This window comes from Aplysia californica, unplaced genomic scaffold (genome assembly GCF_000002075.1).
Source record: "Aplysia californica isolate F4 #8 unplaced genomic scaffold, AplCal3.0 scaffold00355, whole genome shotgun sequence".
Taxonomy (NCBI): Eukaryota; Metazoa; Mollusca; class Gastropoda; order Aplysiida; family Aplysiidae; genus Aplysia; species Aplysia californica.
The window spans coordinates 409,695-424,925 of record NW_004797625.1 but is presented as its reverse complement, the minus strand read 5'-3'; the positions used below and the strand labels follow the sequence as shown (position 1 = coordinate 424,925).

General features: G+C 40.5%; 1 protein-coding gene across 1 annotated transcript; it reads right to left on the bottom strand.

Moving 5' to 3' along the window:
• Positions 1-4,112: 4,112 nt before the first annotated feature.
• LOC101852192 lies at positions 4,113-14,990 on the bottom strand (the record flags this gene model as incomplete). The annotated part of the gene is given in 6 exon segments (XM_005103022.3): positions 4,113-4,457; positions 6,277-6,402; positions 7,802-8,025; positions 8,942-9,104; positions 11,123-12,367; positions 14,847-14,990. Coding segments are annotated over 6 exon segments (2,063 nt in total), but the record flags the coding sequence as incomplete, so codon positions are not given.
• Between the last annotated feature and the right edge of the window lie 241 nt (positions 14,991-15,231).

Here is a 15,231-nt window from a genome sequence, read left to right as displayed (position 1 = left end):
TTGTTAGATTTTGACGTTAAAAATTAATCATTATTTAGAAAAAGGTGTAAAAACAGAAGGAAGGATTATGAAGCAAGTCAGGTTATTACACGACTTAACCTATAAGGAGGATGGAACTTTTGGTGCCTTTTGATCTAAATAACCCTTTGTTGAGAAAATCAATTGAAATTGCGCTAGAAATTGAATTACAAAAGTAGTTTCGAAAATGAAATGCTATTATTGTTACCATCTTCCTCACAATCATTGTTATTTTTGTTGTTATTGTTATTGCTATTATTATAATTATTATCATTCTAATGATGATGATATCAGTATATTGTATGTTAGAAAGTTGTAAAAAAAAATGTTTGAATTTGTTGAAGGTGAAATGTTTAACTTGTGTGCGGCGGTAGAGTTGTTCTACATTGAATTTGCAGCTTTCAGCAAATTTGGTAGTTAAATGGCATCTCATCATGTCATGATTTCAACTATTATAGAAGTCTCACTGTTTGCAGCACACCTTGTTATTCTCCACAAGACTGCATGATATATTATGAAGTTAATTGATAGTGCTTGTGATGAATTTTGTCTATTAATGATGTCTATGTGAAGGTCTACGGATTGCATCATGTATTTATTGCATCGCAGAATCTTTGTACATGTATTTGAAAAAGGTCAAACAAAAGTAAGGGTTGGAGGGCGCCTCTGGTAGGCTGTTAATTATTTACTTTCCCTCTGTCATTCCTGTCTATCATACTTTTTCCCGCCACTAAACGACCATTTATTGTGCCAATGTGCTTCTCTTTACTCCAGCTCAAAACAAAAGAAAAATCCACAAATTCTAACACTTGTTTGTTTTATGAAGTTATTGAGATTCTTTGTAATTATACTATTTGTGCATGACAGATGAAGACAAATCCTCAAAATTCATAGGTGTTGTTGCAATAAAATATTGCGTTGGTATCTATCAGTGCTTCTTGGATTTGTCATTTGTTTTTCTTCTGTTCATATTGAATGAAGGCAAATAGTCGATGAAGCTTAGATATAGAACCTTTTCTACTTTTTTTCCGGATCGTCTTTTTATCATCCACTTCTGGCAAAGTAAGGCCTTACTCGTTCCTCATCGGTAAAAACTGTATCTCACAATCAATCTTTAGCAATATTGATAGATATTGTATGTCCGTCGAATCCAAAGCAAAAAGCAAGAGAGGGGAGGTGAATAGAACTTGATGAGAGGTTAGATGCTCGCCTCTCATATCAGGCACTATCCATTGATTGATTACTGTCTGTGGTAAATGAGTAGCTCCGTTTTAGTTTTAGCAAGAGTTTGACAGCACCTGCAGCACAATTAGATCATATAAGTACAGAAGGCCACAGATGTTACAAGAGAGGAAGAGAAGCAGCAGTGTAGAGGAGAAGTAAACACTTAAATTCAAACAACATGAACAGAACCTCGTAGGATGTAAAACATATTTATTTTATCCTTGTAAGTAAGCTTCTCCAACAATAAAAGAAGAGTACCAATAAGTATTGTATAGACAGCAGCGAATCAAGGGAAATCAATATAAAAGTCAAAGAATGAAGGACAATGGTGATAAATATACTGTCTTGATCTCAAATCGTGTTAAGGCACTGCAAGATTTATTTTCAAGTTCATTCCAAGTGAAAAATATTGACACCTTGCATACATGACCAAGGGTGGGGTGGGTTGAGGGGCGGTCCATTTGGTCTTGCTCTTAAGCTTTCAGCTTCATTCAGTCACACAACAACAAAATTATACATAATGTATATTAAATATATGCACAAATGGAACAGGAAAACAAGCAAGACAATCAGGGGTTGTTTTTTTTTCAACATAGCAGCAAAATAGACCTTAGGACCCAGGCGGGTTTGCCTAAATATCATTTCATTTCTACATGATAGACACAGTAGTTTTAAAATCAAGTGAGCAGTTAAACATCAGCATCATGAAACCCCCAAGGGGTATAATTCAAAATATCAGTACTAAAATATTTGACTCGTTCATCAGCTGAACATCAACACTTTACTACTGACAAATAACGTAGAACTGGAGCTGATATTTCAGCTTTGCAGATTAAGGAAAATAGAAAATACAGTCAAACTTGTTCAAGACAATCACCTGTACAAACAACCACTTCCCACTTCAACCCTTTTACTTTTTCTATTTTATATATATATATGTGATGCATCATGGTGAACTCAGGCGCTCATCAAAATAATGAAATTGGAGATATCTCAGCATTTTTCCCCGTTTGGCAATTTTATCTAATTTTTGTTTTTTGGGTCAACACCTATAAAAATACATTTCTATGTGGATTTAACCGAAAAACATTCGACAAAGGCACAAAAAATGTATATTTCCAGTTCCCTTGGACACTGCAACCTTTGGAAGTCACAAAAATTTGGCAGCTCTGACACCAGGCCGCCCCCACCTTCTTCAATCGCAAATATCTTGACTTCTATTAAAAACTGATGGGTATTTTTATATTTAATTTGTTCACCAAATACAAAACAAATGAACAAACTTTAAGTTTTTACAAATAACTTAATGATTCCACCACGTCATGACACATACATATTATAAAGACACTCTCCAAATCATGCCTAAGACAGAGTGGGTGGTTGGCGGGTGCTCTGGTGCGGTTTGCTTCTTCTTTCCAATGAAGCATCTATCGTCCTTATCTCCCCTTCTTCTTTTTTTGTCTGTTTCTCTCTAGTAACATGTCTATTCTTCTGGTGCTCATATGACCGTATGCAGTTGCGAGCACCGTAAAACCCTACTAAAACTAAAACTAAGACAAAGACTTTTCTCCAAGACAAAGGGTGGTTGTCTTGGACAATTTCGACAGTACTCAATAATGGAAAATAGCAGGAAATTTGTTGATATGAAGACCCAAATGGGTTAGTTATATGTGCAATATCAGGCAATGTTACAATACATGGGAGTGTCCACACATAATGGTGACCCACCAAACAACTGGCACATTCTGGAAAGTCATGATCGTACATCTTGGAAATATTCTCTCTCTCTCTCTCTCTCTCTCTCTCTCTCTCTCTCTCTCTCTCTCTCTCTCTCTCTCTCTCTCTCTCTCTCTCTCTCTCTCTCTCCCCACTTCTCTCATAATCTCTCTCTTGATCTCTCTCTCTCTTGCTCTCTCTCTCAATCTTCTTTTATTTACCTCCCCAAACCTCTCCCTCCCTTACCGTCTCATCTTTTTATCCTGTCCAACTAACCCATTTCAATTTTCTTTATCATAAGCAGGCACATTCACGCCTACACACACAGACACACACACACACACAAACACAAACACACACGTATACGCACACACACATACATACACATACACATGAATACACATATTCCTATCCATCTCTCGTTGTTTCATAGACATCTAAAATATCTAATGTGTGTGTGTGTGTGTGTGTGTGTGTGTGTGTGTGTGTGTGTGTGTGTGTGTGTGTGTGTGTGTGTGTGTGTGTGTGTGTGTGTGCGCGTGTGCATGCCCGTAAGTGTATGCAGTGTTTAAACTCCACTCAACCATCTAGTAATGATTATTAAATAATAACAATAATATTGATAAATAATAATAACAATGATAATAAAATAACAATAATAATAATAATAATAATAATAATAACAATAATAATAATTGTAATAATAATAACACTTATAATAATGATAATGATAGAACTAATGAATTAACAATCTGGACAGTTACAATAACTGTAAAATAAAATAATAGGGCCTGTAATAAAAATCATAATAATAGCATTAGTAACAACTACGTTAATAATAATTATTGTTATACTACTACTACTACTACTATAACTACTAATAATAACAATAATAATAATAAAAATAACAACAATAATAATAATAATAATAAAAATGTAATGTCTGGACACACACACACACACACACACACACACACACACACACACACACACACACACACACACACACACACACACACACACACACACACACACAAACCCATATACATATACACACATGTACATACGATAGCCTAAATACAAACACACATACACAAACAGGCAGATCTACACACTTACTGACAAATCACTCTTTTCCCTTATTTTCTTTGCCATTTTTTCTGTTCTATTTCACTCCCACTCTCTCAACAATCTCTGTACATAAAATATTTCATTCTCTTGCCTATAGTTTAGTTTTTGGTTGATGACGGGGGATTTTTTTTGTGGGAGGGAGGGGGATAGGTTTTGAGGGGGGGTGTAGGGGGGTAGGGGGGGGGTAGGGTTGGCCATCTTGGGTTGTCACGTTGTTTCCTCAACCTCCACAACCGGTACTGCAGCCCCGTCTCTCTGCCTCCGCTTCATCACCAGCAGTGGCAACAACATGAGAGCGCTGAACACGATGAACAGTCCGTGCAGAATGAAGGAGATGGTGTAGCTCCCGGTGGCATCAAAGATCCAGCCTGCGAGAAAGGGGTTGCCTTGATATTGATATTTAATGTATCTAAGTACGTGTAAGTAAGAACAGACAGATATGGAAATTCATTCGCACCAAATGCAGTGAAGTTACTGAACACACTGTGCTACAAATGAATCAGAGAGAGGGAGGGGGGGGGAGACAAAGAGAGAGAGGGGGCGAGAGAGAGAGAGAGAGAGAGAGAGAGAGAGGCAGAGAGAGAGAGAGAGAGAAAGAATGTTTTACAGAGCGGGGTGTTCAAGCACATGAGACATGCACACATGTATTTACTAATGTCCTGTCTTGTGATGCGTATGCATGAGTGCACCTAACCTTTGTAACATCCACAGACATTGTAAACTACCAAGACAAATTTCTCCCTGTAAGGTGAATAAAGATTGTCATTGTCATTGTCAGGGGCCATAGAAAGAACAACTTCATGAATAAAAATGGAGATTGAGGCCGTAACAAGAACGCTTGGTTTGCTTCAAAATACAAGACCAAGAACTACCCATCTCATCATTGTCACAGACTCCCAGAACATCCTGCGAAGGGCTGAGAAAGGGCTGCTTCGGAGTGAATGGATGAACCCAATAAAACACTCATCACTTAGAGCCATCATGCGGATATTCTGTCCTGGGCACTCTGGAGTGAAGGGCAATGAGGAGGATGATAGGCTGGCAGGCAGTGCCGTGGTTGATGGTGAGGTGAAATTTGGCAAAGGAAGTGTTGAAGACCCTGGAGGAAAAGTTACGGGATGAGGAAGATAGGGAGACAGCAGAACACCATGCAATCAACAGGATGTGGGAAATGGGGATAGAGAGGGGAGAAGGAAGAAAGGAACGGTTATCTGGAAAGGAAAGATGTCGTCATAATCAGACAGTATGGATACCTCGCGGGCTTTGGTGCAGGGAGAAACTGAGCTTTTATGGACCTGTCTAGTGTGCAATGACGTTGTTGCCCAGGACAGGTAATACAGGTAATAATAATTGTCATTGTCATTGTATTTTGCAACCTCATCGAAACATTTATTTAAAAGCCCTCATCCTTAGACTTAGAGAACAGTTACATCTCAACCTTAATCATCAGTACCCACTGGCATCAGTGGTTACAAATTACAAAAGCTGCAAACAAAAAGAAGAAGAAAGTCTGATTCCTACGCGAGGAAGTTATAGTTTTTACTGTGTCAACTATTGACTGTCAAGAAGCTGCATCCTAATCGGCCAAGGACGGCCTCAACAGGCAGAATCAAAGCATATCATGCTAGCAGCCCCTAAATTATCTAAATTGTGTTGAGTGGGGTTCGAAACATTTTACAATAAACTCTACTATTGAAATTTTGGTCTTCCCAATTTTCCCCCACAAAAAGCTAAAATAGGTGCTGTGTAATACATACACCATAAGCTATTGCAGATGAAAAGAAAGCACACCAACAAAAAAAAAATTCAACATCCAATCAGATGAACCTTCAGAAAAAGTGAAGCATTTCCCAACCCCTCCCAACACCCCTACTCCTTCACACATCACAGCCCGTAGATTCCTGCTCTTGTAAGACAAAGCCTAACTGCTTTTCTCCCCCTGATGCACTGTAACACTCACCTCATGAGCCCTATCTTGATCCTACATCAAATAGAGCATGTTCAAAATGGGGAAAGAGGGGAGGGGGAGGATTTTACTTTTTTCGATTTCCCCTCATAAGAAAATTTCCATTTTTTATTGATTTCCCCATATGAGAAAATTTCAATAGGCCTATATTTCTCCTTTGATGAGAAAATATGAGGAAGAGACAACAGAGTTGTTTGATCTACCTAGATTGTTTCACTCACCAGCGACTGGGCTCCCGAAAGCTGTGGCTACACCCATGAAGCAGAGCAGAAGTCCAAACGACTCTCCGACCACTGAGAGCCCCATGAGATCTACGGTCACGATAGGAACTAAAGTGACATAAGCACCTGCAAGGAGATAATTAAAAGGGTCACATTGCTTAATCACAATTCCTAAAAATACTGGCAACAACTTGCTAGTTCTTCCGTTTATGGTCTGAAATATAGATTGAAAAGCTGAAAAGCACAAAGAGCTTGCAGCTGAGCGGGAATTTGCTCTATACAAATGCTATCTATTATCCTTATTATTATTATCCTTATTATTATTACCATCATTATTAATATCATTATTAACATCATCATCATTATTATTGTGTATCTTTATGCAGACGATACACAGCTGTATGGATTCACTACAACTGACAATGTACACAATCTCATAGATAGAATCGCCAGATGTATCAATGATATAAGAAAATGGATGTTCAAGAACAAATTAAAATTAAATGAGGGTAAGACCGAAATATTATTTCTTAGTAGCAGCGCATGCAATGAAATCGACAATATCAAAATAAACATCAATGGCCACGAAATATCATCCCAAACTAAAATAAAAAATTTAGGTGTAGTGCTAGATCAAGATAGGTCAATGAAATACCATGTATCCAATCTTTGTAAAAATCTATATCTCCAACTGAAGAAAATAAGGAGCATTAGAAAATATCTATCTGTTGGTGTCACCAAAACTTTAATAACATCACTTATATTGTCAAGGATTGACTATTGCAATTCCTTACTGGCTGGTGTACCTAATGAACAGTTACAACAACTACAAAGAGTACAAAATATTGCTGCTAAAATAATTACTAAAAAACTAAAGCACGATCATGTGACTCCTATTTTAAAGCATTGGACTGGCTCCCGGTGAAAGAGCGTATCATATATAAAATCTGTTTAACTTGCTACAAGCGCTTAAATGATTTATCACCGGACTATCTAAAACAGTTTTTAACACCCTATGTGCCTAGAACGCTCAAATCATCAAGTGACAAAACAACCCTTGTTAAGCCTAAAATAAATTACAAATCATATGGCCAACGCTCTTTTTCATATTTTGCCCAACTTGTTTAGAATAGGCTTCCAAAAACTATCAGAGAAGCAGAAAATCTAGAAATTTTTAAGAAGAAACTAAAAACATTTCTATTTTCATCATATTTCGATTAGACAGAATCCATCCAAGCTGTAGATCGTTGTGAGTTTGTATGTGCGTATGTGCATATGTACGTATGTGCGTATGTATGTGTGTGTGGTGCGTGCGTGAGTGAATATGTGTTTGCACGAGTATGTAACACTATGTACCTTTAAAATTGATTTGTAAATCCATAATATGTATCATGTCAAGCGCATAGAGCATTGTATAAGTGGATATGCGCTATATAAATGCAATCCATTATTATTATTATTAAGAGAGCATAAAAACAGCATCACACCAATTTTTTATTTTTTTTAAAGAAGTTTCAATTCGTACCTATAAAACATCCAAAGACAAACGCGTATGAGCTGTGTAGCACGTGATTCGAACCACACAGGGGACTCAGGGAAGTAGAAACCCCACACACTGTGAGGCAGGCGATGTAGTAGAAGAGGCGGTCCACCAGGCCTCGGTCAGCCAGCCAGCCAAAAAACAGCTTCCCAAAGATGTTGCCGGCGCCATACACGGATACCAACATCGCTGCGTCTCCTTTCTGGATCCTGGAAGACAGTTTGGTTTGAGTTTGAATTTAAGAAAAGAGAAGCTCGTCAACAAAATAACGGTCAAACGACATATACGAGGAACAGGCAAGACTGATAGACAGAAACAGCAGAGGGAAGTAAAAGAAGTAGGACCCACTAGTGGCACTCTCCAATGACCCGCAGAAAGTTTGGACTAAAAGGGGAAAAATATTTTGAGGGCCTTGGGGATCTTAGCATGGTTATAGATCTATTATATAAGGTTTAACACCTTTTTAACACTGTAAGTATTCAAGAGACGTCGGGGGCTCCTAATTTAACTACCTTTTCCAATTGGACAGAGTCAAATGGTGGGAAGCCTTAAAGACTTCCCAAAGCAATCAAAGTTCATAACGCCACGTTGGGGATCAGAATCAGGGCCACCCGCTCCATGCATAGCTCAGCACAGATACTGAATGAGCAAACGGTGCGTCCGTCAAAGCATGGGTGTAGTTTTTAAATTGAAGAATAAAGAAAATCGAATTTAAAAATCTGCAGGAGTAACAAAATAATTTGATTTTTTTGTCCCAAGACAGTGCATTTTATTTCATAGAGGATCATATGTATGCATGTGCACTCACATGTTTCCACGTGGGTCGTATATATTACGTGTTTGTGTTTGTACGCTTGTATGTGAGTGTATGTGTGAGTGCATGTGCGTGTGCTGGAGTACAATTATAATGATTGCTTATATATTATGTGTATGTGTGTGTGTATGTGTGAGTATGTGTGTGTGTGTCTGTGTCTCTGTGTGTTCACGCGCTTGACTTAACACTTAACACCATTTTCCTCATTTTCCAAAGCCAACGACAGGGAATCTTTTCTTTCATGATTTTTTCCACCTTATTTCTTGCAGCAAACTAAAATCAACAGGAGAGAACAGAGCGACATTGCTCACCCACTGTCCTGAGCTCTGTCCACCATGTAGAGCACAGGCATAAAGAAGGACAAATTTGTGAAGAAGTTACTGATGCTGAACACTAAGAAGGTCCCATTCTGGAGCAGGCGAATGTAGGTGAGCATTGGAGCCTTAAACTTTCGCCACCAAGTGTTCTTAGGGCCTGCCAGGAGAGGAAATGTAATACCGATTAATCATCATCATCATCATCATCATCATCATCATCATCATCATCATCATCTAAAACTACTACTACTACTACTACTACGACTAATACTACTACGACTACGACGACTACTACTACTACAATAATAGATTGCATTTAATTGCCATAGCGCTTTGTACCGAATGGAAACAAGCTCTTAACGCTGTACAATTACTAAAGGTAGACAGTGCACAGAGAGAAATTATTTATCTCCTGTAATGAAAAAGAATAGCAAAGTGTGCAACGTTTCAGAAACATCAACGTAATAAAACCAGAAAAATAGGCCCATATATTTAGCCCCCTACTAAAATAACCCTAGAATTTCAAAGTTTTAAAATGAAAGAATAGCTTTGAGAAGACAGGGAGAGATGACTGTAGGGACATGTTGATGAGGCAAGGCTGAAAGAAGACAGGTAGGAGAATGGCAACAATAAGAGTGAAATTAAGGAATTCCAAGCGGACACACAGTGAACAAGTAATAATATGGTTTGTGTGAGGACCGAATTTGACAATGACCCTCTTTGAAAGTGTGCGCACACAGAATATATGCGCAATAGCAATTGTGTGTCTAAAATCAAGTGTACAGAGTGTGTGTGCCTGTGTGTGTGAAAAGGGGGGGGGCACGAGAGGTGGGGGTGGGGGTGGGGGGTGCGACAGCATGTGTGTGTGTGTGTGTGTGTGTGTGTGTGTGTGTGTGTGTGTGTGTGTGTGAGAGAGAGAGAGAGAGAGAGAGAGAGAGAGAGAGAGAGAGAGAGAGAGAGAGAGATAAATAGAGAGAGAGAGAGATGAGACAAGAAGAGAAACATGAGAAATTGAAAAAGATAAAAATAATCTTGGATGACCATCCCAGGGATGACTGCAGCATCGAATGTGCCACGATACGGTGAAATAGGCGTTCATCAATTTTGGTGCATACATATCTGGGGGTAATCTCGTAGTTACACCTTAGCTTGTTAATTTAATTTTCTGGCTTTTGGTAGGGAAAATGCCCATCCATCTTGAACAAAAGTGTAGACAGATATATCTGTTATTGAAGTATGTGGTGTTCGCAATGTTTCTCGGGTAAAATTAACGAGAAAATGGCCGTCAAAGTTCTGTGACTCCCAAAGCTTGAGTGTTCTTGGAAACTGCAAATTTAAACTTTCTGTGCCGTTGGTCAAAGTCTTTCAGTAAAATCCGCACAGAAATGTGTTTTGAGTGAACATAAAAAGTGATGCGTCAAAAAAAAAAGGAATTCGATTATACTGCTTCAAGTAAAGAGCAGAAAAAAATGCTGTCTTTGATTTTATTATTTTGACGAGCTCCTGACTTCTCCCGGATGCCACCCATTTTGTTAGATGAAAGAGAACTTCTATTGGTGATCCTGAAAATTATTTATTGGCAAATCTGGCGCGAATAAATAATATCCTTTCTGTACTTTAACAGTACGTTTAAAGTTCTGTTGTGCACTTGCTAGAGCTGCTGCTGATGCTAATGAGGCGATGCAGACAGATCAACAATAAGGTAAACTGAAAGCTGGCCTAGTTAATCATGGCAACACAGGAGAGCACTTCAACGTAAAAGGGAGTGAGGCTGTGACAGAGAGAGCGGAGGAGAGCAAGAGTGAGAGATGAGTGAACAAGAGAGAGGGAGGGGGGGTAGGAAGATGGAGATGAGCGAGCAAAAGAAAGAGAGACAGGAGGTAGAGAGGGAGGAGGGGGATGAGCGAACGAGAGAGAGAGAGAGAGAGAGAGAGAGGGGGGGGGTGACGGGGAGAAAAGCTGTTTGCTACAGGCAGGGATGAACATGAAAGACAGGTCAACAGGACAAGAGGATGTGTCTTTCTGAGAGCACAGACAGCAGTACGTGAACTAGACTAATGGCAATGCAACATCAAATGCTATATATAATGATGAGTCATCTTAATTTGTTGACTTTTTTCACAGTAAATGAATATCTTAAGAGTCAAACGTGCGAACAAAAAGAATGCTATTTACCATCAAGTCCATCATCGGAGATGGCCTCTGACCCTTGATCCATGCGATGAGAACCCACGAGCACAGAAGGTTTACTGGCACACATACTCGTCATGGAAGGGCTGAAGGCTTTGTCCAGAAACATTAAACTCCCAATATTTCCAGTCAGCATTACCTGAAGGTCATTGAAAGACGACACAATGGCAGGCTCTGGATTTGGACCAGGGCTTGAGAATATTATAGAGTTCTTGTCCCTCAGCTCCATTTGGCTTGCGTAAGGTTTTTGCTTGGATATATTGGAATCAAATTTGATAGAAGAAGTTGTAGCGTCTATGCTTCCCCTGCGTACTCTTGATTCCAACACCTTCAAAGATTCTACTGCTCTGTTCTGCAAGAAAGCATGATTTCCTTTGGTATCATGACTCGACTGAGATGTAAGAGTATTTTTTGGTGACGTAAAGGAATCATTGCATAGGTGAGACGAGTTGCTCTGAGAAAACTGATCTGGTTGGGAACCAAACGACCTCCGCTCACTTTCAGGACTCATCTGGCGAGAACGTATTCCTAATAAGGGGACGTCGGAAGCAGCGTCCGGAGCACTAAGGTTGCAAGACAGATTATCAGAGTTCAAATCTGGCTTGTCGTGCCGGGAGTGCTCGTTGCTATGTTTAACACCACTCTCAGGAGAATGGCCTCTGCTGTGCTTGCCGTCATGCTGCGAGATTACGGCTGGGTGGGCGGGGAAATACGCTACGGGGGACACACCCGAGTCCATCTCGTACTTTGGAAGCGATGAATACACGCAGGTGCGAGGACGTCTACAGCCGGCCATGAAGCCACCGCCCCCGCTCTCGCTGACATCGACGACACCACTGCACATCTCGTGCTCACACTCGCTTGCACATGCGTCAGCAACGCTCCCACAATCCCCGACGGTGACACTTTTCCTGGAGGCCGTGGAGGAGAAGTTGTCGGAGATGAGGTCCACCTCGTCCACCTCCCAACGACAGTTACGACATCTCGGGGCTTTGTTTAGTGGCCTCATCAGAGAGCCGAGAACACACATGTTGAGCGAGATCCCGGACAAGATGAGCATGCAGCCTCGCCACCCATAGAAGTCTACCAACCAATTTATGAACGGTGCCATGAAAAATGCCCCAGCGCCTAAACCGGACGCGGCGATCCCCATGGCGACCGAGCGCTTGGAAGTGAAATACATGGCAACCATGGACACGGATGGGAGATAGCAACAACCAGCACCAGTACCTGTTGAAAAAAGTTAAAGGTTTAAGTTTAAGGGGTAATGTTACGTAAAATCTGCTATTGACTTTCTTCGCCGCTGCAGAGGGCCAGTCGTAAAGCAAACGGCGTTAACAGAAAGACCTGAACAGTATGATATAATGTGCAACATACAGGTAACTGCATCATTATTATAGACATTGATTTTTCGGTGCGATGGCTTTTATGTGCATGGTCACTAAAGTGTGTCCGGCATCATGCGTGTGAGAGAAGGATGGGTGGAAGAGGGGAGGTGGAGAAGTGGGAAGGAGGACGGGGAAGAAGAGGGGAGGAGGAGGGGGAGGACGGGAGGGGGATGGGGAAGAGAGGGGGGGAGGCAGGAAGAGTGGAAGGAAGAAGGAGGGGAGTAATTATCCTCAAATAACGGTCTGTGTGATTAACAAAAGTAACTATAGAACCTGGAGATATTTGAAGCTGTATTTTAGAACGAGAAAAATCTGCTTTCTCCAGTGCTTTAGGCAAAACAGGCATGGTGTAATAATTATTAATAACTGTGCCCTTTGTGTGAGAACAAGAGAAAATAGGCAAGAGCATATTTGTAGAACTGCTACCTATATGTCGGCACCCACAGAGACAAAAATAAGGTAGAAGTATAACATTTGAATTGAGGTCAAAATATCATACGTTATTATGTGTCGCATTTATTACACCAATAGAAGTTGAAGGAACACACATTACTAACTTCGTTTAGTCGTGAGGTACAATGTATTACGCGTAACGGGGAAACAGTTCGGGACACCAAGAGCACCAGGGCGTATAATATACTTTCTGATGACATATTACATATTCCATGATGCACACACGTAGATACTAGCGTCAGTGGTGTAGTGGTCACACACAGGGGACCCGAGTTTGATTCCCAAGACAATAGGAAATTCTTATTAATAAGTATCTATCGGTCTTTCGAACGGGACGTTGCATCCCTCTCAGCCCTTGTTGGCCCTGACAGGCAGGATCGGACGCGCGCCTCCTAAAAGATCTAAACTGAGGGCGTAAAAACATTTGCAACTAAAAAGAAACCAAAGTAGTTAGAAATCTTTACTCCTGTAATAATTCATAGAATGGGCGTCATTCAGAAGCAAACCTCATCCAGTCAAGGATTAAGAACGCGGTGTCATGGAAATGTGGTTTGGTTATCTATTAAAAGGTGCATGGTGTGCGCCCAAGGACTGCATATATCTCATTTTAGGAATAACTGGTTTATGCGCAGATAATTTTTATCAGTATAAACATCGACTCTCAGCATGATTTAGCTTAAAGCCTTTATCAGTAACCCCATACGATATTTGAAAATCTCCAGAAATGAACTGGTAAATATCATTGCAAGCGCACTGCAACTCGACACTGGACAGATCAACACACCTACGAACTCGAAAAAGTTTTTGATAAGTATTTGTATAGCAATAAGGACGTGTCTACTCGAGATATTGTACATGATATTGTCCGTTCTGGCTCGATGCTTAAAACTTGAAGAGGTCGTCCAGTTTTTTCAGAAAGATCATGAGTCTCGTCCCTTAAGATTGACATCCGTGGTATACATCAGTATCAGCGGATAGAAAACAAAAACTACAGAAATATGCTCTGAAAGCATTCCTGAAGCGATGTGACGTTCCCTATACCACCTGGGAAGAAGCTGCTTAAGACAGCCCTATCTGGCATTCTTATTGATAAGTTATGTTGTTGGATTCGGAAAGAAACGCATCAGCTCCAAAGAACAGAGACGTCAGCTGATTAAAAACCAGAGAGCCTCCCTTCCCAGCATAGTTCAGCCTTACACATCACCTACTACCCCCCCCCCCCTTTTTAAAAGACATTTCTCTGATTAGCCATCTCCACGCAGCCCCTCGCCTCTCCCCCCGTGATTTTATGTTTAAAGTCGTCTTCGCCTGCGAATGACAAAAAACATCATCATCACGTCAGTTGCGTTGAAATAAGGCTCAACCCGTCACCACCAGGCCTAATCTCCTCTTCCAAATGACCTCTATAAATATATACCTGGTCTCCTGAGCTAAAACTTTACATGAACACATATAGATCACAAAAGTGGCCAATGCAAGCGGGCAGAAGAACACGAAAAGGTCTGGCCACAATACTTAAAATTACAGTATAGGAGGTATATATGCCTTCAAGCTAACAACAGTATTCTTCCTCATTTTTTGCAGTAGTAAGAGTTCCATGCCACTGGCAACACAAATAAGTTATATAAATTCCGAAGATTAGCGGTGTTATTGTTACTAAAGAGTTACACACAAAGAAAAGAAAGAGAAGAGCTAAGGATGATAGATGTGAGGGGCTACTCAAGTTACTAGAGAAAACATACCAAAGAAAAAGAAAGAGAAGAGAGAAAGACGATAGATGTTTGATCAGAAAAAAGAGCAAACCACACCCGAAAGCGTCCGCCATCCATCCACTCACTTATTCTTCATCCGTTCCTTCTACTACGTACCTGCTATTATCCCTATGGTCACCACTAAGAAATAAACATTCATGGCGAAGTAACTGAAGAGGAATCCACTGGCCATCACCAGACCGCCCAGAATGACCACAGTCCTGTTGTCCCAGCGACGTGCCAGGGCTCCAGGCACCGGACCTGTCAGGGTGACAAGGGGTAAGGTGGGAGGGAAAATCAGGAGGGGGGGGGATTGTTTTAGTAAACGTTTAACGGCACTTGCAGCACAATTAAGGTCATATAAATGTCGAAGAAAAGGGGAGTTAGAAGAAGAGTAATAAACACAAAAAAGGAAGGAAGAGAAATAAGGATGATAGATGATTGATAGAAGGAGTAAACTACACCAGAGCACCCACCCACCACCCTGTGTGTAAGTGTGTAA